General features: G+C 42.3%; 1 protein-coding gene across 9 annotated transcripts in view; it reads left to right on the forward strand.

Moving 5' to 3' along the window:
* The window catches only part of LOC141095489 (sodium channel protein type 5 subunit alpha-like), a 524,914-nt gene that overhangs the window by 377,075 nt on the left and 119,927 nt on the right, over positions 1-27,912 (forward strand). For all 9 annotated transcript variants that reach the window (XM_073581518.1, XM_073581512.1, XM_073581519.1 and 6 more), the window contains 2 exons: positions 875-995; positions 22,307-22,461. In XM_073581518.1, coding sequence (XP_073437619.1) covers positions 875-995; positions 22,307-22,461 — 276 coding nt within the window. The remainder of the gene's footprint in view (positions 1-874; positions 996-22,306; positions 22,462-27,912) is intronic.

Here is a 27,912-nt window from a genome sequence, read left to right on the forward strand (position 1 = left end):
ATTCACCAGAAACAGATCTTCTTTAATGTCACAGTGATAACATTATGGTCCCCATTACATCTTGACACTTTTATTTGTAAAAACGTCAGTAAATAGTCAGAGAGATATAGGAATACAGATCCATTAATACATTATTACATATTTCAATCAGAATTTGTAGAAGTTGGTTTCCACCGCAGTATCTTGGTCTGCGGTATCTGCAGCCATTGTGCTTTGTAAGAGCTCTGAGATGTCTGTGATTTTCGATGACCTTATTAATAATGGTTTCTGTAGAGCATAATATCAATGTTAGGCTTCTTTGCAATGTCATGATATGTAATATCTGATTTCGTGACATTGGTGTTGCAGTCACAGTTGGCCCATTGACAGACATTCGATGCAGTCTTCATGTCATGGCATTAAGTTGCGCACAAGTTGTACAAATGTTTTTGATTGTGCGACTTGTGTGTTGCCATGTATCCCAAGCCTTTTATGGCGAAAAAGCAATTCCAAAGTGATGGGCACGCCATTGCAGCGGCGATGCTCAAAAAAAGTAATTCCAAGCTTGATACGTTCTTTAAAATTCAAAAAAGAAACATATTTTACAGAGAAAAATTGATTTTTTTTTAACAGGTGGAAAGAAATAATTGGTCACAACGAGCATTTAGCTTGTCATGGTAAAAGTTGATTAATTACAGTACTTTACCGCACAGTCCTACTCCTCCCTACTGAGCAGTGTAGTCACTTCTTCATTGCGTTGCAGGCTGATGATTACCAATTGATGTCTCCTGGGTTTGGCTTAGTAGTTGTAGTAGTGAGAAGCGTTAATTGACACTTATCTAATACCAGTTGTAAAAGTTTTCTGTTATCTAAAAATCTGATCTTTTTTGTACAGAAACAGGATGACAGCATTTCAGAGTGCAGCACGGTGGATCTAAAAAAGTCCCGGGAACTCATCGAGCAACCACAGGACACTTCTGAAGAATGCTTGGAACCTGAAGAATGCTTTACAGAAGGTACCAGAAAGAACATTTCCTTAGGGGGGCAAATGCTGTACCATCCAGTATTAAGTTAAGGGGGTTTTACACATAGCGATATTGCTAGCAATATCGCTAAAGCATCACCGATTTGGTGACGCAGCAGCGATATTGCTAGCGATATCGCTATGTGTGATACTTACCTCCGACCTGCTCCCCCGCTGTCTGTCGTTGATCGCGCGAGATCGCACAGCTCCATTTCTCGTCGGGCGCTTCCTGCTGGGCTTCCTGCTGTCGTTGACGAGCGACGCGTGGACGCGGACAGGAGGACGTCAGGATCGCCACGTCTGAAAGGTAAGTAACGACTGCTGTATCGCTGCTATGTCGCTGTGAGATCTGCCTGTGTGGCAGCTCACTAGCGACCATTTAGCGATACACCATCGATCCTGACCGGGTCGTATCGTTGTCGGGATCGCTGGTGCATCGCTGAATGTAAAGGGGCCTTAATGTTACACCCAGATGTAATTAGATACTGATTCGTAAAAAAATTTAATAGGTTACTGGGACTCTCGAACATAGGGATCAATTCATCATCAGTAATAAAAGATAAAATCAGACATGAAACATCAAGCTTGAGCGCTCCAATTTGTTTAAAAAAACTGTTGTGTTCTTATGGGTGTGAGTCGGTATTGGGCCCTCTATTTTACAAAGACCAAAGTGCAGCTGCTACTTCTGCATCCCTAATGCTTTCCTTCTGTCACTACACCCCTGGGTACTATCCATATATTGCAATATATCCATCACTACAAATTTATCTAGTGTGTATTACATTTTTGTCATGTAGATTGGAGAACGTTAACTCATGTATAAATATGGTGGGATTCACATGTCAGATATTGACGACCAGCCGTGGGTCTCCTGATCCCAATTCAACAGTCTCATATTCAGATCAGGTCAGAAAATCTGCTACCGATCTGGAGAATGTGATCCTTAGTTGGACCGTGAACACCGATTGTGTCAAACAAGACTCATGCCCAATCAGGTTTCTACTAAAACGGAGCTGAGCTCATGTGTGGACAAATATAGGTAATACAAATCTGTGAAGGTATATTGAATATGAGTTTGGTACAAAACTATTGTATACATTTATTTAGAAATATCATGATTAGGATTGCCATTATATTTAATATGGGGCCAATGTTTTTGAAAATTCTGTAAAAACAAATAGCAAAATTGAGTTGTTAAATTAAAAATGTTTCAATTATTTTTTTGTATGTCTTTCAATGAGACAACCCAATAAAACAGTGGCCGTAAGGTAACAAGAAAATATCGCAGTCATAATAATTTTATGATAATTAAAAGCAGACAAATGTTTCTTTTGAAGCCCAAAGAGCGGCACTCCGATATATGATTCTATAGTGTTGTCTGCAGCACCATCTGCTGTCCAGATAAAGGAAACACGGAAGAGTCATTTTAAAGAACATGCCAATGATATTGGATATTTCTAGCAATGTAATAGTCTCTGTATACTTAATTATCTTGTGTTTTTTTGTACTGCTAACAATAAAAAAAGCAAAAAAAACCTGTAAAAACTTAGTTTTCATGCACAATTCCTTTAACGGTATGTGTGTTAGCAGGGACAACTCGTAGAACTGCATAGAATAAGCGCTTTTTTGCATGCGTTATTGATGCATTTTTACACGCTTTTTTCCCCATTCACTCGAATAGGTAAAAATCACAGCAAACACGCTGAATTGACATGATACAGATTTTGAAAAAAAAAAGCACTTTGATGGTTCAAATCTGCAAAAAAACATAAAAGAAACATGTGCACGATCTTTCAGAAATCTCATTCCCTTTTCTGATACTGTGAAATACTGCATTCTTTTTCTGTGATCAGAAAAAAAAATCACAGCAAAAACGCAATGTGTGAACAAGCCCAAGTGAAGATTCAGCAAATCTCTATCCTACAGAACTTGGTTAATCAACTAAAGTGAGACTTTTCTCATATCTGACTCCTTCTTAGGCCACGTTCACACATTAGTATTTGTTCAGTATTTTATCTCAGTATTTGTAAGCCAAGACCAGAGTGGAACAGTCAGAGGAAAAGTATAATAGAAACTCATCACCACTTCTGTATTTATCACCCACTCCTGGTTTTGGCTTACAGATACTGATGTAAAATACTGACCAAATACTGAACGTGTGAACGTGGCCTTAGTCATGAATATTTACATTGTCTGAAATTGCTTATTTCAATAGGAATAACTAGGCTATCCATTATCATAGGCGTTGCCATTGTTTATTTCTCATGGGGAAAAAGATTTGGATGTTATGAACTCTAATAAGCTTTTTTCTTTATTACCAACATGGCAAATGTGAGATCTTGCAACATAGTAGATTGTCTTACGATCTTGTCCAGATTGGCAGGTTTGTGACATGTGAATAACCATAATTTAAAGGGATTCTAGAAAAAAATAACTAAAGTAAATGTCATTAGAAATAAAATTCTAAATGCAATTAAGCAGTAAATCGCTTTCATTTTGTCTAGAGAGGTAATAAGTAGAGTTGAGCGACTTTTGGTTTTTTAGGGTCGCGTTTCGTTTTGTGAAACCCGACTTTTCCAAAAGTCGGGTCGAGCAAGATCGTCCGATTATAGGGAAAAGTCGGGGTCGTCCCGAAACACGAAACCCAATGTAAGTCAATGGGGAATAAAAGTCGGCAGTGAGAGGAGGACAGGAAACACACCTACAGTGCCCATTTGAATGCCAAAAGCATCAATTCTTCTTTCTTAAGCTTGTCAACCTTAATTAACTTCATAATACAAGTTACGCACTGAAAAATGGGGGTTATTTGGCTACAAACTGTGGGGGGGAGGGCTGGCTCCAGGTTTTCATGTGCCCTGGGCGAAAGAGCGCCCCTTTAACACATACCACAACTCATCATGCTCCGATACGGCAGAGAGATAGCGGTATAGTACAATGAAAAATACCTCACTTTTTACATCTCATGACGAGGCCCATCTATTTCTCCATACAGAATCATTGGTCCCATATAATGTTTGAAACAGTATATGATGAGCTCCACATAATGCTACAGTATATGTTGGTCCCCATGGATGAAGCTCCACTGTCTTATGGGCCCAAATAATGCTCCAAACATAATGGGCCCCATTTCTAATGCTCTAGTGTATAATGGGCCCTGTAAATGCTGCTCCAGTGTCTGATGTCCACCTTTGGAATGTTTCAGTGTATGGTGGGCCCCATCTATCATTCTCCAGAGTATAGTGCTCCCCAAAAATTGCTGTCCCAACATTGAAAACAATCAAATAAGTCTCCTCGCTAGGGAATCCCTGTACTTGTCTGGACAGGTGCTGTAGCTTGCTTAACAGCTCGCCAGCCGTTCTCACGCCCAGTATGGATTACACGTGATTGCACAAAGGTGAGAAAGGGTACCGTATCCCCAGATAACATGTATGGATAGCGTACACATTCAAAATATATGTCTCAGGAGGCAGGCTCAGACGGTGTCAGGCCCAGTATGGATTGCACGTGATTGCACAAAGGTTAGAAAGGGTACCGTATCCCCGGATAACATGTATGGATAGCATACACATTCAAAATATATGTCTATACAGCATGAGGCAGGCTCAGACGGTGTTAGGCCCAGTATGGATTGCACGTGATTGCACAAAGGTTAGAAAGGGTACCGTATCCCTGGATAACATGTATGGATAGCGTACACATTCAAAATATATGTCTATACAGCATGAGGCAGGCTCAGACGGTGTTAGGCCAAGTATGGATTGCACGTGATTGCACAAAGGTTAGAAAGGGTACCGTATCCCCGGATAACATGTATGGATAGCGTACACATTCAAAATATATGTCTATACAGCATGAGGCAGGCTCAGACGGTGTTAGGCCCAGTATGGATTGCACGTGATTGCACAAAGGTTAGAAAGGGTACCGTATCCCCGGATAACATGTATGGATAGCGTACACATTCAAAATATATGTCTCTGGAGGCAGGCTCAGACGGTGTTAGGCCCAGTATGGATTGCACGTGATTGCACAAAGGTTAGAAAGGGTACCGTATCCCTGGATAACATGTATGGATAGCGTACACATTCAAAATATGTCTCAGGAGGCAGGCTCAGACGGTGTCAGGCACAGTATGGATTTGACGGCCCAGATTACACAGCGGAGGAGCACGGAGAGGTAAAGATTGCAAATGCTGGGGCCCTGCCCAAGCAAGGGGGGCCCACTCGTGGGCGTCGGTACTGGCACTGGGCCCCTCATAGTACAGCGGTGTGTCTGACGGCGGGTGTGCACCACCACCGTCAGAGACACTTGATTGCACTATGAGGGAACCTGTGCCGGTGCCCGCGCCCAAGAGTCGGCCTACCCACCTGTCCAGGGCAACGGCACTCGCACGGTGTCGTGCGGTAGGTGGTGACCCCGGCCATGGGGGGGGAGGCAGCACAGTTAGGGAGTTTTAGAAAGTGGCATATGTTGATGTTGGACATTCAGCTGATGCAAAAGGCGAAATAGGTGAAGTACCAGGAAGAGGTGGACCAAAGCAAGCCATTTTTCTGTCACCCTATGTGTCATCAGGGGAAGGTGGGACAAAATCCTTGGAAACCCATGCGTGGTTCATTTTAATGAAGGTTAGATCATCCACATTTTGGGTTGACAGACGGGTCCTTTTTTCTGTCAGGATTGATCCAGCTGCACTGAAGACTCTTTCCGATAGCACACTTGCAGCTGGGCAAGCGAGCTCCTGTAAGGCATATTGGGCCAATTCAGGCCAGGTGTCCAGTTTAGCGGCCCAATAGTCAAAGGGGAATGACCTGTGTGGGAGAACATCGATATGGGAGGAAAAGTAGTTTGTTACCATAGTTGACAACTGCTGTCTCCTGTCACTTTCCATCGATGCAGTATTACCAGTTGTGTGAGCGGTATTTGAAAAATCAGTCCACAACATTGTCATGAAACCCCTGTCTCCAACGCCACTTCTGCTGTGTGCACCACGAACACCTCTGCCAAGCTGCCCCCGGCCCGTACGGCTCGTGTGAGAACCATCACCGCTGCTGTGTGCTGGGAATGCCTCAAGCAACCGATTTACCAGAGTTGCTTGTTTATTAGCCAATATTAGGTCAAGGTTCTCCTGTGGCATGATGTTTTGTAATTTGCCTTTATAGCGTGGATCCAGGATGCTGGCCAACCAGTAGTCGTCATCGTTCATCATTTTGGCAATGCGGGGGTCCCTTTTTAGGATCCGCAAGGCATAATCTGACATGTGGGCCAATGTTCCCGGTGTCAATGATGCACTGCGAGTGCTGGGTGGAGGAGCACTTTCTGGCAAATCCACATCCCTCCAGTCACGCACAAACCCTGTACCAGGCCTTGCCACGCCAACATTTTCACTTGCCCCACGAGATGCATCCTCCTCCCCTAAGTAATCATCCCCATCATCCTCCTCCTCCTCCTCTTCTTCCTCCACCTCGTCCAGGAGAGGTCCCTGAGCAGACAATGGCTGAATGTCATCAAGGATTCCCTCCTCCTCTTCCTCCTCATCAACATTGGCTGCAAACGCCTGCTCCTTAAGGTGCGTCAAAGTATGCATGAGCAGACGCATAAGTGGGATGCTCATGCTTAGGATGGCGTCGTCTACTCTTACCAGCCGTGTGCATTCCTCAAAACACTGAAGGACTTTACAAAGGTCTTTCAGCTTCGACCACTGCACACCTGTCAACTCCATGTCTGCTCTCAAAGTGCCTGGCCGTGTATCCTCCCACAAATGCATTATGGCCTGCCTCTGCTCGCACAGCCGCTCCACCATGTGCAGGGTGGAGTTCCACCTTGTTGCAATGTCGATAATGAGGCGGTGGTTGGGAAGGTGGTGCAGCTTCTGCATACGAACGGAGTGTACAGGCGACCGGCGGATGTGCGCGCACAGTCTTCGCACCTTCTGGAGCAGGGCTGTTAACTCCAGATAATTTTTGAGGAAGCACTGCACCACCAGGTTCAAGGTGTGAGCCAAGCAAGGTATGTGGCTGAGTTTTGAAAGGGCTATGGCTGCCACAAAATTACGGCCGTTATCACTAACTACCTTGCCTGCCTCAAGATGTACATTGCCCAGCCATGACTCAGTTTGTCGCTTCAAGTACTCGGCCAGCACCTTGGCGGTGTGTCTGTCGCCCAAACACATCATCTGCAACACAGCCTGCTGACGCTTTCCACTAGCTGCTCGATAGGGGGACACATCGTGTGCAACAGTGGCAGCTGCAGATGGAGTGCTCGTACGACTGCGCTCTGTGGACGAGCTTTCGCTTCTGGAGGAGGTGGAGGAGGAGGAGGGTTGAACGCCTACAGCCAACTGTTTCCTATACCGTGGGCTAGGCAGCACTGTCCCACCACCGCTGTCCCCTGTGGACCCTGCATCCACCACATTAACCCAGTGCGCAGTGATGGACACGTAACGGCCATGGCCATGCCGACTGGACCATGCATCAGTTGTGAGGTGCACCTTTCCGCTCACTGACTGCTTGAGTGCATGGACAATGCGGTCTTTCACATGATGGTGGAGGGCTGGGATGGCTTTGCGAGAGAAGAAGTGGCGACTGGGTAGGTCATAGCGTGGTACTGCATAGGCCATGAGTTCGCGGAAAGCTGTGCTTTCCACCAACCGAAAGGGCATCATCTCAAACGAGATTAGTTTGGCAATGTGGGCGTTGAAACCCAGTGTACGCGGATGAGAGACTGAGTACTTTCTTGACCTACTCATAGTGTCTGGGAGGGTGAGCTGGACTTGAGAGCTGCATATGGTGGAAGTAGCGGTGGACAGGGCGGACTGAGAGAGGGTTGATGATGGTGATGGAGTTGGTGTTCTTTCTGATGGCCTAGAATCAGTATTTCGTTGATATAACAGTGGGATTCCCTGACTGCTGTGGTCTTGCAACGACACCTCAACATTTGCTGCTGTGCTAACCGGTGGGCTTACAGTGGGGGAAACAATGTAGCGTTGCTGACTACCTTCGTTGTGATCAGTTGCACATGTGGCACTTGAGGTTTGGTGTTGTGTCCACGCTTGCAAGTGCATGCTGGTTAAATGTCTAAGCATGCAACTGGTATTCACATTTTTCAGATTTTTCCCTCGGCTAAAGGTCTTTGCGCACTTCTTACAGATAACCTTGGCCTGATCATGAGGATTTTGTTTAAAAAAGTGCCACACTGCACTCTTCCTACTTTGGCAGACATTTTGCGGCCTAGCACGCTGTGATCTTTTGACCCTCTGGACAAGCTGTCCAGCAACTCTTTTGATGTTTGGAACCTGTCTTTGGAGTGCTCCGGGCCTGCCAGATAACAGCTGTTGCGATGTCGATGTCTGCTGTGGATGCTCCTCATCTGAGCTATTGGAAGCAGCACCCTCTTCCCCCAATGGATGCCAATCTGGGTCAACAACTGGGTCATCCATCACCTCCTCTTCTATGTCATGTGCACCTTCCTCTGTGTCACCGTGTATGGTGGTATAGTGTGCGGGAAGGGGCACCTGAGTCTCATCAGGGTCAGAATCTGGCTCTGTACACTGCGAGGACAATGTAGTGCTCTGAGTGAATGTACCAGCAGAATCATCCATCAGCGGCTGTGCATCAGTGCACTCCATGTCAGATTCATCTTGGCCTGGGTAATTCACCATTTGACTTGATAATCCAGGCATGGTATGTGAAAACAGCTCCATGGAGTAATCAGTAGTATGGCCTGCGTCATCCTTCAATCTTGGTTGGGGTGAAGGACACAAGGAAAGGTGTGGTTCATGAACATGAGCCTCCAATGACGACTCAGTGCTTTTACTTTTTACAACTGAAGAGGAGGCGATAGAGCTGGAGGCTGAGTCAGCAATGTAAGACAAAACTTTTTCCTGATGCTCTGGCTTTAAAAGCGGTTTGCCAACTCCTAGAAAACTAAGCGTTCGAGGCCTTATGTAGCCAGACGATGACGCAGGGTCAGCACCTCCTGCATTCGGTCCTATTTTGCTCTTGCCACTACCATCAGATCCACCACCAACACCATCATTACCAGCTGCCAACCCCCGCCCAATTCCACGGCCTCTTCCACCAGCCTTCCTCATTTTTGGTAGAAATGTAGACAAAATCCAACAAACTATATAGTAATGTAAAACAAGGTACAAGGTGTCTATAGGACAGGGGAGATTTTGAATTTCTGCACACACTTGTGGACAGTGGACACTTTTGGATTGTGTGAGGCCCACTGATATCTGAGCGCTATGTGACAGGCTCGATGGCACTGCTGTGACAAAAGTGACTAGAGGATAAGGGAGATTTTGAATATCCGCACACACTTTTGGACACTGGACACTTTTGGATTGTGTGAGGCCCACTGATATCTGAGCGCTATGTGACAGGCTCGATGGCACTGCTGTGACAAAAGTGACTAGAGGATAAGGGAGATTTTGAATATCTGCACACACTTTTGGACACTGGACACTTTTGGATTGTGTGAGGCCCACTGATATCTGAGCGCTATGTGACAGGCTCGATGGCACTGCTGTGACAAAAGTGACTAGAGGATAAGGGAGATTTTGAATATCTGCACACACTTTTGGACACTGGACACTTTTGGATTGTGTGAGGCCCAATGAATATCTGAGCGCTATGTGACAGGCTCGATGGCACTGCTGTGACAAAAGTGACTAGAGGATAAGGGAGATTTTGAATATCTGCACACACTTTTGGACACTGGACACTTTTGGATTGTGTGAGGCCCACTGATATCTGAGCGCTATGTGACAGGCTCGATGGCACTGCTGTGACAAAAGTGACTAGAGGATAAGGGAGATTTTGAATATCTGCACACACTTTTGGACACTGGACACTTTTGGATTGTGTGAGGCCCACTGATATCTGAGCGCTATGTGACAGGCTCGATGGCACTGCTGTGACAAAAGTGACTAGAGGATAAGGGAGATTTTGAATATCTGCACACACTTTTGGACACTGGACACTTTTGGATTGTGTGAGGCCCACTGATATCTGAGCGCTATGTGACAGGCTCGATGGCACAGCTGTGACAAAAGTGACTAGAGGATAAGGGAGATTTTGAATATCTGCACACACTTTTGGACACTGGACACTTTTGGATTGTGTGAGGCCCACTGATATCTGAGCGCTATGTGACAGACTCGATGGCACAGCTGTGACAAAAGTGACTAGAGGATAAGGGAGATTTTGAATTTCTGCACACACTTGTGGACAGTGGACACTTTTGGATTGTGTGAGGCCCACTGATATCTGAGCGCTATGTGACAGGCTCGATGGCACTGCTGTGACAAAAGTGACTAGAGGATAAGGGAGGGAGATTTTGAATATCTGCACACACTTTTGGACACTGGACACTTTTGGATTGTGTGAGGCCCACTGATATCTGAGCGCTATGTGACAGGCTCGATAGCACTGCTGTGACAAAAGTGACTAGAGGATAAGGGAGATTTTGAATATCTGCACACACTTTTGGACAGTGGACACTTTTGGATTGTGTGAGGCCCACTGATATCTGAGCGCTATGTGACAGGCTCGATGGCACAGCTGTGACAAAAGTGACTAGAGGATAAGGGAGATTTTGAATCTCTGCACACACTTTTGGACACTGGACACTTTTGGATTGTGTGAGGCCCAATGAATATCTGAGCGCTATGTGACAGGCTCAATGGCACAGCTGTGACAAAAGTGACTAGAGGATAAGGGAGATTGGATTGCTTTTAAAAAAGCAGTTTGCGGAGCAGTGGGTAAACAGCAATGCCAGCCTGTCAGGAAGCCTTAGAAGGCAGCCCAACAACCAACACCACTGATACACCACTATATAGCCTCCCCTTGCACTGCACACACAGTGACTGGTGTGTTGTGCAGGCCAAATTGCTAGCAGCAGAAGCAGTTTTTTTTTCTTCTCAGCAGGACAAAAAAAAAAAATTGGGATTGCTTTTAAAAAAGCAGTTTGCGGAGCAGTGGGTAAACAGCAATGCCAGCCTGTCAGGAAGCCTTAAAAGGCAGCCCAACAACCAACACCACTGATACACCACTATATAGCCTCCCCTTGCACTGCACACACAGTGACTGGTGTGTTGTGCAGGCCAAATCGCTAGCAGCAGAAGCAGTTTTTTTGTCTTCTTCCCTGCCTAACGCTCTCCCTACAGAATCAGCAGCAACCTCTCCCTATACTAAGATCGGCAGAAGTAAGATGGCGGTCGGCGTGCACGCCCTTTTATACCCCCTGTGACGCCCACCAAAGCAAGCCAATCACTTGCATGCCCTTCTGAAAGATGGTGGTGACCCGTGCCTATGTCATCACGTTGCCCACAGTGTCCGTGGATCCTGATTGGCTGAAAAAGAGCGCAAAACAAACTTTTGAAACGCGACTTTGGCGCGTAAGTCGCCGACCTCGTGGCCGACCTCATCCTAGGGTCGGGTTTCGTTTCATGAAACCCGACTTTGCCAAAAGTCGGCGACTTTTGAATTTTTTCGACCCGTTTCGCTCAACTCTAGTAAGTATAGAATTAAAATGGCCCCCATCTTCTTAGGCTGACAGAAGCCTGACCTAGAATGTTAATGGGACAGGTTCCCGTGAGCATGTGCAGTAGGAAGCTCTGCTGCTTTGACCTGGAGATAATCTATACCATGCATGTCAAATTATCTCCAGGTATCAGTAGCCATCATTAAGAAAGACAGGATTGACAGCAGTGTGAGCAGTCTCTTCTTACTTCAGTTAGACCTGGAGTCTCCAGTATTAGATCAGATAGAAAGAGTGGAAAGAAGTGTGAGCAGCTTCTTTTTACTTCAGTACACCTGGTATCTCCAGTATTAAATCATATAGACAGGGTGGACAGCAGTTTTAGCAGCCTCTTTTTACCTCAGCACCCTGGTATCTCCAGTATTAGATCATATACACAGGGTGGACACCAGTGTGAGCAGCCTCTTAACGCAGCACTCCTGCTCTCTCCAGTATTAGAGCAGATAGACATGGCAGAAAGCAGTGTGAGCAGCCTTGTCTTACCTCAGTACACATGCTATCTCCAGTATTAGATTAGATAGACAGGGCGGACAGCAGTGTTAACAGCCTCTTCTTACCTCAGCACCTCTGGTATATGTATTATTAGATCAGATACCCAGAGTGTACAGCAGTGTGAGCAACCTCTTCTAACCTCATCACCCTTGACATCTCCAGTTTTAGATCAGATAAACAGGATGGACAGCAGTGTGAGTAGCCTCTTTTTACCTGAGCACCCCTGGTATCTTTATTATTAGATTAGATAGACAAGGTGTACAACAGTGTGACTAGTCTCTTCTTACCTCAGTATCCCTGCTATCTAAAATATTAGAGTAGATAGACAGGGCATACAGCAGTGTGAGCAGCCTCTTCTTACCTCAGCACCCCTGGTATATTTATTATTAAATCACATGCACAGGGTATACAGCAGTGTGAGCAGACTCTTCTAACCTCAGCACCCCTGACATCTTCAGTTTTGGATCAGATAAACAGGATGGACAGCAGTGTGAGAAGCCTCTTTTTCCCCAACAAAACAATTGTGATTTTCTAATTAAATGTATTTAAGAATTTATTTATATTGACATTTCCAGTCGTTATTTAGCTTTTTAAACTCGTGGTGATCCCCTTTAATACTAATCCTTCGTTATACTTGTGATTACAGTCATTACCATGTGTCAACCTTCTGCCTACATTTTCTAGTCACTTAACAATTTCTCCTCCCCATTTACACACAGAAAGCACCAGGGTCATTACAAATTAGGTTGTTAGTGGTTTGGCGCCACACGTCCATTTTAGGTTGTGCTGTAATAAGATAATTTGGTGCAGTTTAAATTCCAGTAATGGAAATACATGCCTCATAGACTAATGCAATTTTGTTCTACTTGCTCAATGATATTTGATGCATGACTTGAATAGCTCTTAAGGGCGAAAACACTTCAATTTTGTGTTATAAAAAGGCCAAACACAGGCCTTCCTCTGACTCAGAAAAACATTTACTTAGTCATTTTACCTATCGTAGTAATTTCCTAATGCTGTTTTCTCAGGAATATTAAATATACAGCCGTGCAGCAGAGCTTTTGAGGAAAAGCCAGTTGAAGTATTAATCACTCTGGAGCAGGCTAAGTCAGTCTGTAACAGCCTCCTACGGGACTTGTCTCTGCTCTGGAATATGTTCAAGAGCTAAATAGACAAATTAGGGTCATGTGCTATGTAGGGCGACCAAAATAAAAATGGTCCACTGTTTAGGGGGCATCCTTAGCCATTGCAACCCCCTTCTCCCGCTATGTCCTGACATGGTAACATATCACAGAACCCAAACCCACCTATCGCCCGTTGTTATCCTCATCTCAATCAGTATATTTGCTCACAGTATAATATAATAACAGCACACATGCTCACCTCCAGTGCCAGCATTGTTCCAGCGGTGTTGGCACTCGCTCTCCCAGGGCTTTTGTGACATTGTTACTTCCTCCTGATGTCTGATAGATCCCAAGGCAGAAAAAGTGAAGCCAGTGCTGATTGGCCACAGGGATCACGTGACATAACAATATCATATGAGCCCTGGGAACGTGAGTGCCGACACCGCTGGAGCGTTGCGGAGGTGAATATAAGTGTTGTTATTTTTTGAGGACAAAAATGCTGACTGAGAAGGCATTGTTTGAGTAGTGGACAACCTCTCTAAAGAATGCAGAAAGTTGTTTTTTACTGTGTGTTTGTGGCGCCCCTGAGGGTTCAGTCGCCACAGAGGTACTGCACCTCCTCCTGAGGTGTGGTACCCCACTATCCAGGTAAGGTGGAGACACCTGACCACACTCCAACACCTGCACCCCACACCACAAAGTAGTGTAGCAAAGCACCTTCGGCGGCTCCCTGCTTGGAGTGTTGCATAGCACCCCTTGGTGGCTCCCTGCTTGGAACACGAAACGTGCTGGGAGGTGAGTGGAGTTTAGTATACATAAAAGAGCGGGAAGAGTTGAGTTCAAGTCAGTCAGTCATTCATTTAGTCAGTGAGTGAGGATGTAGAAGGACAGAGAGTGAGACAGAGAAGATCCCCGGGAGAGGGATGGAAGAAGGAAGTGCTGCAGCAGGCCACAGTGATCTGGGTCTGCTGGCACAGGAAAGAGACAAAGGAAGGAAGCTTGATTCTCCATTGGAAAGAAGGATTAGCATGGAACGTAAGGAGAATAGAGGAACTAAGGAACGGCTGGAAGAGAGAACCCTTCCCAAGTTCACAGCGCAAGGCCGGGGTCCAGTCCCCGAGGTTGTACGGATACTAATGGTCCTGCAGCAGACACCGGAGAAATAGAAGTAGTGACCACTTTATTCCCACACAAGACTTGGGGGCACAACAGCAACATGAGAGCGAGCCGGGACTTAGTAGCAAGGAGTCCCCGAAGCAGGCTACAGCTGTCTGCCGTACAAGTAGAGTTCATAGGATCATCTGACAGGAGGAACTCCAGTGTAACTCAGTACTAGGAGTACTTCATTCAAAGGCGCTATAAGAGGAGATGTTCAGAAAAGGCACATATCTTGGCGGAGTGTTGGAAAGGAGTACTTCATCTTGCCTGGAAGTTGGCTGAGCTCCTGACCCGGAGGACACGGCACGGATGCGGGCACCTGTACCTGCAACAGACTGTGAGTAAAGCTTTGGAACTACATGCCCTGGTGTCCTCCACTTATTCCTGCGCCAACCTGCCCTGCACTGCTACATCCCTTGCGCCCAACACTACACCATCTACGTGTCACTTCACCTACTCTGCCCTGGGACTCCAGCCCTGCCTGTGGAGGGCTATGACATCACTGCTGCACCACACTATATGTCCCAGAGGATCTGTCTGCAGCGACGGCTTACATCTCTATTGCCGAACACCACAGGTGGCGTCACGAATCACTTATAAACTTTTATCACCATAAGCACACTGCAACAACTCCTTTTACAATGGGCGCCCAGGGCCACGGGTCGGGTCCCAGCTGCCGTGACATCTCCCATTGAAGCTCATCGGGCCTGGTACCGAGTACCCCACAGCCCTGGGAGGGCGACCCATGTTACTTTATATTCTGTATAATACAAATATTTATTCAACAGACAAATATGATTATAAATGTATATTTAAAAGTTGGTTTTAAGATCTTATCCTCTTCTAGGAGCCCACACTATTGATATGGAACCCTATATATAACACTTTGACATACAGATTTTCTTGAAATTTGTGCCTCGGATTTTTCCTGTTTTTTTAAGTGACTGTAAAAATGACAGGAAAATATTTTGCATTATTGTGCACATTGTTATTTTAAAGAGGACTTGATTCTCCTGAATTGTGTGTTTAGTAAAACTTTGTACATAAAATAACAATTCCAGACATGCTTTTCTTAGATTTTTTCATTGTCCCTCTGTTATTCCTACTAGAAATATATCAGTATTAGCAACTGGGTGAAAATAGTTTTGAGGGTCCTACACCTTGACACTATACAATCAGTGATGTTAGTTTTAAAGTGTCCTGATTCGTTTTTGAACTCGCGCTTTTTGTCTACTTTTTGGCATTTTTAGCTTTTTTCTTTGTGCCTAATTCTTCTTTCAATTTGCTGCCTTTTTTAGTCATTTTATATGTGTTCTTATGATTTTTGTTTTTTTTTCTTATGTTTGCTATTGTGGCTTCCAGATGGTTTCTTCTGATATATCAATTGCAACTTTTTAAAAAGTTGATTTTTTTTAACAAGTTCCTTCAATGCCAGTTCCTGTCCCCTTGTAGTAATTTTATAAATCTAAGTTATTTTAGTGCACATTTTATGCCATTTAGCAGAACATTCGACTTTTGCAAAACAAGTTAAATACAAAAATCTATTTTTTTTATTTTGCACTAAATCCCTGAACTACATATGCCATTTTGATAAATTTTGGTGCAAAAAAAAATGTCAGACAATGTCACAAGATGAAAAAAGCAAAAAATCAGTACAACTTCTGACCTACTTTTTGTCCATTTATCTCCAGCTCTTGTAACTCTAGAGCTATCAATCAAGGAAGAGGAGGGCAGAGATAGATGGAAAACAAGTAGATAGTAAGGTGTATAACAAGGGTGCACCAAGCACCTGTGCTTGGTTTGAACAGTCATTCTGTGCAGATAGACTCCCTTTAAAGGGAATCTGTCACCCTATTTTTCACCTATCAGCTGCCTGCACCGCCATCAGGGGCTTATCTACAGCATTCTGTAATGCTGTAGATAAGCCCCCGATGTAACCTGAAAGATAAGAAAAAAGAATTATAGTATACTCACCCCGGCGTTCGGTCTGGTCCAATGGGTGTCGCCGTCCCGTCCGGCGCCTCCCATCTTCATACGATGATGTCCTCCTCCTTGCTTCTCCCTCGGCTCCTGCGCAGGTGTACTTTATCTGCCTTGTTGAGGGCAGAGCAGAGTCCTGCAGTGCGCAAGCGCCAGGAGAGATCCTGCGCCTGCGCACTGCAGTAATCTGCTCTACCCTCAACAGGGCAGAGCAGTGCACCTGCGCCGGAGCCACGACGGGCAGGAATGAAGAGGACGTCATCGCTGCAAGATGGGAGGCGCCGGACCGGACTCCGACTCCCTCTGGACCCAACCGGACCCGGACCGCTCCCCGTTAAGTATAATATAACTCTTTTTTCTTCTCTTTCAGGTAACATCGGGGGCTTCTCTACAGCATTACAGAATCCTGTAAATAAGCCCCTGATAGCGGTGGCCGCAGCTGATATGCGAAAAATAGGCTGATAGATTCCCTTTAAATCACATAAAATACAGATATGAAACTTATTTTTATTATTATTTTCCTATATAACCAAATAGTTAAATAGCTCTTAACTGGTTCATATAATTGTTACTTTTGTAGATGCAAACTCCTTGGACCATTCAGGTAAATCTTTTATAAGTGGATTCAAATAAAATAACCTTTCTGAAAGTAACCAAACAGCTGCACACGTCCGCTAATTCTTCTTTTCTGACATTAACTGTATTCATGAAGTTATTTAAAAGTGTCATTAAAGCTAATGCACAAAACTCTTTATTTTTGCACATTGCTGTTATCTTTACAGCTTGCACTGAATGACTCAAATGCTTCTTTCCAAAATGAAAATGTCAGACCTATTTAATTTATTAGCATGAGGCAGAAAGGTGAAACACAAAAATGCAATCGGCTCCTTATAACCAGCAAAGAGCATGAGGATTAAAGTTGCGCTAATAGTAAAGTTTTGTTTTTAAATTAATATAATATCTTTAACATTTAATATTTCAACATATCCTACTGTATTATATTCCCTGCCACGGCTTTGTGCAAAAATAACATGTGTCATATTCACAATGAAGCGCTCAGTACCTGAAGTGTAATTTACCTTTCTTTGCAGAAAAAGCACTGAACTACATGCATGTGCTGTAATAGACTAATATTTTACAGAATGACCTTTAAAGTAGCAAGCTGACCATACCATTTACTAGTTTCATGCTTTGTCCTCACTTTCTAGCAAGTTACCTTTCATCACTGACAAAATGCTTCTTTGATAAGGGCAAACTGTCTCTTAAAGGAACATGTCTATCTCTTTAGAGAGGGTTGGAGTTATTTACAGTGCAGGGCTATTTTTTTAAGCTTATGTATAAAACATATGATTTTAGCTGTAGTGGAATCGGACATTTTGATATCCAAATGAAGTAATTTAGGAAACCTGCGTAGAAGATTGGCCAATTTGGTCAACTTCATCTTTCTAAGGTATTTAGGCTCCATTTGAAGGTGATCAAATCCCAACAGATATAGGTAGACATGACTTAACCGGCATCACTCATCTCTCAATGTAAAATGGAGTGGAGCCAAAATGCTTATTTTAAGAGAACCTGTCATCAGGATTTTATACCCCAAACTAACAGCATGTGTGTAAAGATGTTTTATGCTGATTAAATCTTTACCTTGCTTGTAGAAATCAGATTTTCTATTTAAAAGAAATTCATAGTTGAAATTGTATGCTAAGGAGTAGGAAGTGCAGTGGGTGGGACAATGCACTTGCAGCTCTCCTGCCACTGTCTCTATTCTCCAACCACTGCCTGCCTCCTATCTCTACTGGTGGAGGCTAGAAGTAGTAATCTGTGCTAGAGTCAAGATATCCAGAGGACGTGATAAGGGATTAAACCATGTGTTTTTTCTCAACGCGTTTCGAAGTTGAATCAACTTCTTCATCAGGAGAACCACAATGTAAATGAAAAATGTTAAGAATAAACCGCATGCTCTAATCCCTTATCACATCCTCTGGATTTCTTTATTCTATCACACCAGCGCAGACTACTATGCCTATCCTCCACCACTTGTTCTAGAAGGCGGGATTTCCAGACCTGAGGGTACTGCAGCAGCTGTCACACCTTGATTCCTAAGTTGTGGGTTAAACAACCCCAAAAGGTGAACAATTCCTATAACTCTTACCTAGACCAATTTCTCCACCAAATAAGACCCTATTGCACTTTTTTGTCTCCCCATCATTTTTCCTCCTGTCTCTGATGTACAAGTCACTGAAACATGAGTAACCTGTCACTCAGAGACTGGAGGCAGGCAGCGGGCATGGAATATAGGGAGAGGCAGGAAAGCTGTAAGGGTAGTGCCCAACTACTGGACTTGTAGATCATTGTCATACAGATTTAACTATGGATTTCTCCAAAATAGCAAAACTGATTTCTACAGCAAATGTAAGGGTTTAATCAGTGCCTTTACATACATGCCTATAGTTTGGGGTATAAAATCCTGATGACAAGTTTTCTTTATAACGTAGACATGAGACTATAAAATAAATTCTTAAATATTGTACATTTATATTAGTTTCCTTTATCAATTAGAATCCTGCAGGGCATCTGAAAGTTACTGCTCAGGGGTGTGTCCCTGCATACTCTTACGCTGGCCAATCAGCGCTGACTGTGTGGGGACACACCCACTTTGATAAAGAGAATGAAAACACCTAGTTGGCAATTAAGTCATACTTTTCTATGAGAAACAACAGAGGAACATCTCAAGATAGAGTTCTTGGAAAAGATTCTCCAGAATTGTTATTTTATGTCGATTATAACAGGTTTAAAAAAAAAAAAAATAGACATGTCGGGAGAGTCAACTTCTTTTCTTTAAGACAGGGGTTCACCAGAGGTAACCTTGCCCTAAATCAGATTGATAAGTATGCTTTTTAATGCTATCCTTATGAGTCACTTTTTTCACCCCACCCTAAAGGCTATTAGCATGTGGCACTGCCTGTTTATTACAGTGATCAGTTTGTACTTAAAATTGAATGTGAAATATGAAAACAATAAACTCTGCTATGTAACAATAGAGCTTTTATATATTCTGCCCAAAAGAAAATCATAAGTTGTAAATCATAAGTCTGTGTTGAACAAGGTTTTTTTTTTCGATTACATTACTTATTGTTACACTAAGTAGTCTGAATTGATCCTTACATTGAAAAGCATTAGGGAATAATACTTTCTTTACTACTTTATGACAAATCAGAGAATAGATTTTGATTTTAAAACCAAATATCTCAATACTGGAACATATTGTCCTGTGGATTGATTGCTACCTTAAAGTTATCTGTATATCTAGTAATTGGTTAGCAATTTACTTAAAGTGTACCTATAATTACCTTTATTACATGGAATATGTCACCAAGAATTTGCCACTTTAAGGTAAGAGAAACAAAATGTAGGGACAGAGACCTTGATTCCTATGATGTTTCGCTTACTGGACTTCTTAGTGTAGTTTTCATAAAAACTATAATTTCGTAAAATTATTCATTGGATTGTAGGTACACTTAAGCTTAGTCCCAGTGCCAACCTAGGCTGATTTTATAAAATAAATATGCAGCAGATGAGTCGTGCCATTCCTCTATGGTGTTAATCAGCTTTTTTTTTCTAAAAAAAAATTATTGGACTGGAAAACTATAAAGAAAACCTGTCACATTAAATGTTTATTATAACTGTTTGATATTCAAGTTGACTGTTTTTTAAGAGGTTGTCTCAATAGTCAAGTTCTCACCAAATGATGTTTTGATGCCATAAAGATGATTACATGGACAGCTATTTACATAAGTGGCCAAACATGGCTTTCCTGGCTATAAGTACTGATTGCAAAGGGTTAAAGCCAAATCTGCTACTTATTGCAGTGACTCAGGCCCAGGTTTTGGAGACTTGGTGATTATTGAAAATAGAAAGAGAAATCGTAATATTCTTAACTTAAGACTTTTGTCTCAATTTCAACTTCCTTTTCACTGGTATTCCTCGATCCGTTCTTTTTTCATTAATAACAATGGATCAAGGCATAAAGCATTCAAATAGAAAATGAGAAAGAATTCATCAAGTAAAAATATTGAACTTTTTTTTCTACTTTTAAACTCCTTTCAAAACCTCATTCAGACATCCATGTTCACATATGTAAAAAAAAAATCGTAAAAGTGTCATCAGTGTTTTTCATCTGTTTCAGCTTTTATCATCAGTGATTTTTGCATATGAATAAGTAAATGACTGACAAAGCTTCTCTCATTTATTATAATGTCAATCACGGACATGATGCCATCTGTGTGCTATCCGTGATTTTCATAGATTTGTATTGGTACTTTGCATCCATGATGCCAGTAAAAAATGGCTGTGATTTTTGCACGAGCACGCTGTCCACGTGGAGATGTGATCAGCCTGATAGACTGTAAAGGGTGCATGTTCTATCCTTGAAAATCATATCCAGAACAGATCATATATGTGAAAATCTCGGCTAGAACAGATCACATATGTGAAAATCTCGGCTAGAACAGATCACATATGTGAAAATCTCGGCTAGAACAGATCACATATGTGAAAATCTCGGCTAGAACAGATCACATATGTGACAATCACAGTTAGAACAGATCACATATGTGAAAATCTCGGCTAGAACAGATCACATATGTGAAAATCTCGGCTAGAACAGATCACATATGTGAAAATCTCGGCTAGAACAGATCACATATGTGAAAATCTCAGCTAGAACAGATCACATATGTGACAATCTCAGCTAGAAAAGATCACATATGTGAAAATCTCGGCTAGAACAGATCACATATGTGACAATCTCAGCTAGAACAGATCACATATGTGAAAATCTCGGCTAGAACAGATCACATATGTGAAAATCTCAGCTAGAACAGATCACATATGTGAAAATCTCAGCTACAACAGATCACATATGTGAAAATCTCGGCTAGAACAGATCACATATGTGAAAATCTCGGCTAGAACAGATCACATAAGTGACAATCACAGTTAGAACAGATCACATATGTGAAACATGGACCCTCTGTGTGAGGTCTAAAGCTGGGTATACCAAGCAGAAGACAGTAAGACACACTTGCCTATGCAAAAATTGCAAACTTTTGTAGCAGTGTTTTTGTACCATGCTCGAAAAATAGAAAGGTGACAGGTGCTTTTTAATTGATTTTCTTGAAATGAGTCCACAGTTCTGCCTCTGTATAACAGGTATAACCTCATTGGAGTATGGTACTTTTCTCTTCTATGAGTAATTTAGGCTCCTTACAATTTGTAGCAGCTGTGCCTTGTAATGCTTCAATACCAGGGGAAGCCCAAGACAAAGAGTACAAAGAGGTCCAATATCTGGTAAACAATGACTGACTGGGGCCCCTTTTTAACCAGCTGATCCAGGTGCCAGGACTTGGATCTCTAGCAAACTAAGATTGATACCTTATTTTAAAAAATCAAAATATCTTAAAAAAAAAAAAGAAAAAAAAGTTGATTGGTTATGGAATTTGACCAAGCACGTCAACTAATTGTTAATTTCAAAGGATCAGACAACCGTTGCATTCAGAGCTAAAGCTGCTGAGTTTGTGAATGAGCTCTCCTTAGTATTTACTGTATCAAATAGATTGAGGATGGTCACTTTACGAAATGCAGCAAAATATACTGTAGAGTATGTCTCATTCTGCACACTAGATGGATAAGACCAAGCGTTGTTCCACAAGGACATCATGATATAATAACTCTTGCTCAATTCTTCCTATGGTCATCATGACTATAAGAAATGGTAGGTAAATTGTTTGGAAAAAGTACTGTATTGAATTCACAGGATAGCTGACATCAAATCCTAAGAAACTCTCTTACCTGCTATAGATGGTGCGATGGAAAAAGAGCAAACTCAACCAGCGGATTCCTAAAATAATACGCCATGAAAAGTCAAAATAGCCATAATCAAATACAATGAACCTGCCATTATACTCATTTTATTTATATCCCTGGTTCATTGGATATTCTTATTTTTTAGGCTGCTTACATTATTGTCCATGCTGTAAAGTTGATATCACAAAAGGAATCGGTAAAATATGGTGGAAAGTAAGGAAGACTTGCTACAGAATAGTGGAGCACAACTGGTTTGAGAGTTTTATCATCTTCATGATTCTACTTAGCAGTGGAGCACTGGTAAGGATCATTTTACTTTTTAATACATAGATTGTACAGAATTTGTAATTACCATATCGTTATTTAATTTCATTTATTTTATATCTTATCTTACCTGTAGAACTCTTAAATTACCTAGTTATATCTCTAGAACCGTATACACATTAATGTTGAAAAAATCTGTCAATTTTGATGGCTTTGGCTGACCATCTGATGTGTATTGTGGGGTTCGACTCACTTAGCTGCTACCCGAGGTAGACACAGGTACACTTTTCGGTTAAAGTCTCTCGGTGGTTTATTTTTTCATAAACCATAAAGCCCGAAATCGTAACAAAATCAGCCTTCCTGGCACAAATGAAAATAAAAATTCTATACAATGTCCTTCCCAGTATGGCTCCCGCCTTCTGGGACAAACACACACGGCAGCTCACCCTGGAGCTCAGTCTGGAGAATTCCTCCTCCAAGACAGCAAAGACAGAAAAAAAACACTGGCTGGACATTTCACGCCCTTCAACCACACCCTTGAGGTGGAGATATGGTGAGTAGGCGTCCCTCCCATCTCTGACCTACTCACTATGAAAGCCTGTCCCTTGAAACGACTGAGTTACTCTTAGCACATATCATGCTGTAGGAAAACTTATGGCTCTCACATCACGCAGGCTAATAACCTTTGCGACACATATCTCCCCTCACATACGAAGCCAGTGGCCCTGTCACAGTATGTTCAAACTGTCTGTGTAGAGGAATTTCCTCTTCTGAGCCTCTCTGCTCCCAACCCCCAAACTTAGACAGGCGTATTCCAAATACAGAGATTGTTTGCATGTATTGTATGGCTCTTTTCTGAGCAGCAGTTGAAAGCTACTTCTAAAGGAGCATGAAATGGATATTGAAACATCACTGCAGCATAGTGTTTGGGAGAGAAGGAAGGAAAATAAGTAAGGAAATAGATTACAAAAATTCATAAATCTGCAATTCTGGGAGAATAATATAATAATAATTGCAAAAAATATTTACACTATAAACTTCCATATGTCATAGAATGTTTGACAGATACCTACGGTACTTGTACCTATTCCCCCTGTGCACATTAATGCTTAGCTTGACCGAGGGTTTTCGGTGAAGGTAGGGGAGTATACTTCTACAAGAAATTCATCAAAAATCTTTTTTGCCGTGAGTCAGAAAGTACCGATACACTTTGGTGTAGAAAGTTCTACCAGAAGCAGAAAAATATTCAGGATTGAGAGTCCTCAGTAGTTGATACCTTTTAATGGCTAACTGAAAAGATGGTAACACATTGCAAACTTTCGAGACTACTCAGGTCTCTTCATCAGGCTAGACTCCAGAAGCAGAAATGATTAATCCCTTTTGCATCTCTCTTTTAAGTCAAATATTCTTTTTAACCAATGTTTACCTTAAACATTGGTTGACTATTTAAGCTTCTTGTACAAGGTGGATTGTCATCCATGCTAAGGACATTGGCAGACACGAACAACTATTCACACTGATATGCCTTTACTCGCTGTTTTGAGACATAATGACATATTATTTCAATAGTGATTCATAGATAAATGTATGTATAGTCCATGCTTCTTCCAAAGCAAAATATGTCTTGTTAATTGATTGCCTTTTATTACTCCTGCATCACAATCAGTGAAATAGATTCATCTACACGATATCATTTGCGTTATGTAGAATTAATTTGTAGTCTCCTTTTTCCTTATTGTCTTTCGTTGTCTCTGTTTGGATATAGAAATTGAATGGTGGCGCACGGTAATAGTTAAAAGTCCCCTAGGGTGACACAGATATGATCTTATTAGACATCCTTCCTGTAAAGCATGGGTGTAATCTCATTGACTAAATGATGTCATGTTTTATTGTAACAAGTCATAATAATCATGGTTAGGGCAGCATATCATTTCTTCCTTCTTCTATTAATGTTTAAAGGGACCTACAGGTAGCTTGTCCATTTGATCGGAGTCACTGAAGAATTAGAAATTATTATTTTGCAATGTACATATTCCAAAAATGAAATGGGTATTCAGCTTTACAAAAATATGTTATTATGTACAGTTAGGTCCAGAAATATTTAGACTGTGACACAAGTTTTGACATTTTAGCTGTTTACCTAAACATATTTAAGATACAGTTTTATCATCAGTATGGGCTTAAAGGGTAGACTTTCAGCTTTAACCCCTTCACCCCCAAGGGTGGTTTGCACGTTCATGACCGGGCCAATTTTTACAATTCTGACCACTGTACCTTTATGAGGTCATAACTCTGGAACGCTTCCATGGATCCCGGTGATTCTGACATTGTTTTCTCCTGACATATTGTACTTCATGTTAGTGGTAAAATTGCTTCAAATAACTTGCGTTTATTTGAGAAAAAAATGGAAATTTGGCGAAAATATTGAAAATTTCGCAATTTTCCAACTTTGAATTTTTATGCCCTTAAATCACAGAGATACGGCACACAAAAAACTTGATAACTAACATTTCCCACATGTTTACTTTACATCAGCACAATTTTGGAACCAAAATTTTTTTTTGTTAGGAAGTTATAAGGGTTAAAAGTTGACCAGCGATTTCTCATTTTTACAACACCATTTTATTTTTAGGACCACATCACATTTGAAGCCACTTTGAGGGGTCTATATGATAGAAAATACCCAAAAGTGACACCATTCTAAACTGCACCCCTTAAGGTGCTCAAAACCACATTCAAGAAGTTTATTAACCCTTTAGGTGCGTCACAGGAATTTTTTTGAATATTTAAAAAAAAATGAACATCTAACTTTTTTTCATAAAAAAAATACTTCAGGTTCAATTTTTTTTATTTTACCAAGGGTAACAGGAGAAATTGAACTGCAAAAGTTATTGTGCAATTTGTCCTGAGTACGCAGATACTTGATATGTGGGGGGGAACGACTGTTTCGGTGCATGGCAGAGCTCAGAATGGAAGGAGCGCCGTTTGACTTTTTCAATGCAAAATTGGCTGGAATTCAGATTGGACGCCATGTCACGTTTGGAAAGTCCCTGATGTACCTAAACAGTGGAAACCCCCTACAAGTGACCCCATTTTGGAAACTAGACCCCCCAAGGAACTTATCTAGATATGTGGTGAGAACTTTGAACCCACAAGGGCTTTACAGAAGTTTATAACGTACAGCGGTACAATTAAAAAATCATATTTTTTCCACAAAAATGATCTTTTCACCCCAATTTTTATTTTCCCAAGGGTAACAGGACCCTAAAAGTTATTGTACAATTTGTCCTGAGTACGCTGATACCCCACATGTGGGGGTAAACCACTATTTGGGCGCATGGCAGAGCTCGGAAGGGAAGCAGCGCCATTTGACATTTTTGGCTGGAATTGAGATCGGACACCATGTCGCGTTTGGAAAACCCCTGATGTACCAAAACTGTGGAAACCCCCCACAAATGACACCATTTTGGAAACTAGACCCCCTAAGGAACTTATCTAGATGTGTGGTGAGCACTTTGACCCCCCCAGTGCTTCACAGAAGTTTACAACGCCCGGGCGTGAAAATAAAAAATTCGTATTTTTTCCACAAACATGATCTTTTAGTCACCATTTTTTTATTTTCCCAAGGGTACCAGGAGAAATTGGACCCCAAAAGTTGTTGTCCAATTTGTCCTGAGTATGCTGATACCCCATACGTGGGAGAAAACTACTGTATGGGCACACGTCGGGGCTTGGAAGGGAAGTAGTGACGTTTTGGAATGCAGACTTTGATGGAATGGTCTGCGGGTGTCATGTTGCCTTTGGAGAGCCCCTAATGTACCTAAACAGTGGAAACCCCCACAAATGACACCATTTTGTAAACTAGACCCCCCAAGGAACTTATCTAGATGTGTGGTGAGCACTTTGAACCCCCCAGTGCTTCACAGAAGTTTACAACGCCCGGGCGTGAAAATAAAAAATTCGTATTTTTTCCACAAACATGATCTTTTAGTCACCATTTTTTTATTTTCCCAAGGGTACCAGGAGAAATTGGACCCCAAAAGTTGTTGTCCAATTTGTCCTGAGTATGCTGATACCCCATATGTGGGAGAAAACTACTGTATGGGCACACGTCGGGGCTCGGAAGGGAAGTAGTGACGTTTTGGAATGCAGACTTTGATGGAATGGTCTGCGGGTGTCATGTTGCCTTTGGAGAGCCCCTAATGTACCTAAACAGTGGAAACCCCCCACAAATGACACCATTTTGTAAACTAGACCCCCCAAGGAACTTATCTAGATGTGTGGTGAGCACTTTGAACCCCCAAGGGCTTCACAGAAGTTTATAATGCCAGGGCATGAAAATAAAAAAATCGTATTTTTTCCACAAACATGATCAATTAGTCCCCAATTTTTTCATTTTCCCAAGGGTAACAGGAGAAATTGGACCCCCAAAAGTTGTTGTCCAATTTGTCCTGAGTACGCTGACACCCCATATGTGGGAGAAAACTACTGTATGGACACACGTCGGGGCTCGGAAGGGAAGCAGTGACGTTTTGGAATGCAGACTTTGATGGAATGGTCTGCGGGTGTCATGTGCGTTTGGAGAGCCCCTGATGTACCTAAACTATTGAAACTCCCCACAAGTGACCCCATTTTGGACACTAGACCCCCCACGGAACTTATCTAGATGTGTGGTGAGCACTTCGAACCCCCAAGTGCTTCACAGAAGTTTATAACACTCGGACGTGAACATAAAAAAATCATTTTTTTCCACAAAAATGATATTTTTGCCCCCAATTTTTTATTTTCCTAAGGGTAACAGGAGAAATTGGACCCCAAAAATTGTTTTCCAATTTGTCCTGAGTAGGCTGATACCCTACATGTGGGGGTAAAACACTGTTTGGGCGCATAGCAGAGCTTGGAAGGGAAGGAGCACCATTTGACTTTTTCAACTCAGAAATGGCTGGAATTGAGATCAGACGCCATGTTGCATTTGGAGAGCCCCTGTTGTGCCCAAACAGTGGAAACACCCAATTCTAACTCCAACCCGAACCCCAACACTCCCCTAACCCTAACCCTAGCCCTAACCCTAGCCCTAACCCTAACGGGGGGTTTGATTTACTATTTATGGCGGTTTTTATGTTTGGCGGCTGTCGCACGCTAAAAGACGCTTTTTATTGTAAAAATAGTTTTTGCATCACCACATATTGAGAGCTATAATTTTTCCGTATTTTGACCCACCGAGTCATGTGAGGTCTTATTTTTTGATGGACGAGTTGACGTTTTTATTGGTACCATTTTCGGGCACGTGGAATTTTTTGATCGCTTTTTATTCCGATTTTTGGGAAGCAGAATGAACAAAAACCAGCGTTTCATGAATTTCTTTTGGGGGGGTGCGTTTACACCGTTCCGCGTGCGGTAAAATTGATAAAGCGGTTTTATTCTTCGGGTCAGTACGGTTACAGCAATACATCATTTAGGTCGTTTTTTTATGTTTTTGTCGGTTTT

This window comes from Dendrobates tinctorius, unplaced genomic scaffold, assembly GCF_039654945.1.
Source record: "Dendrobates tinctorius isolate UK_male_01 unplaced genomic scaffold, ASM3965494v1 ptg000070l, whole genome shotgun sequence".
Lineage (NCBI taxonomy): Eukaryota > Metazoa > Chordata > Amphibia > Anura > Dendrobatidae > Dendrobates > Dendrobates tinctorius.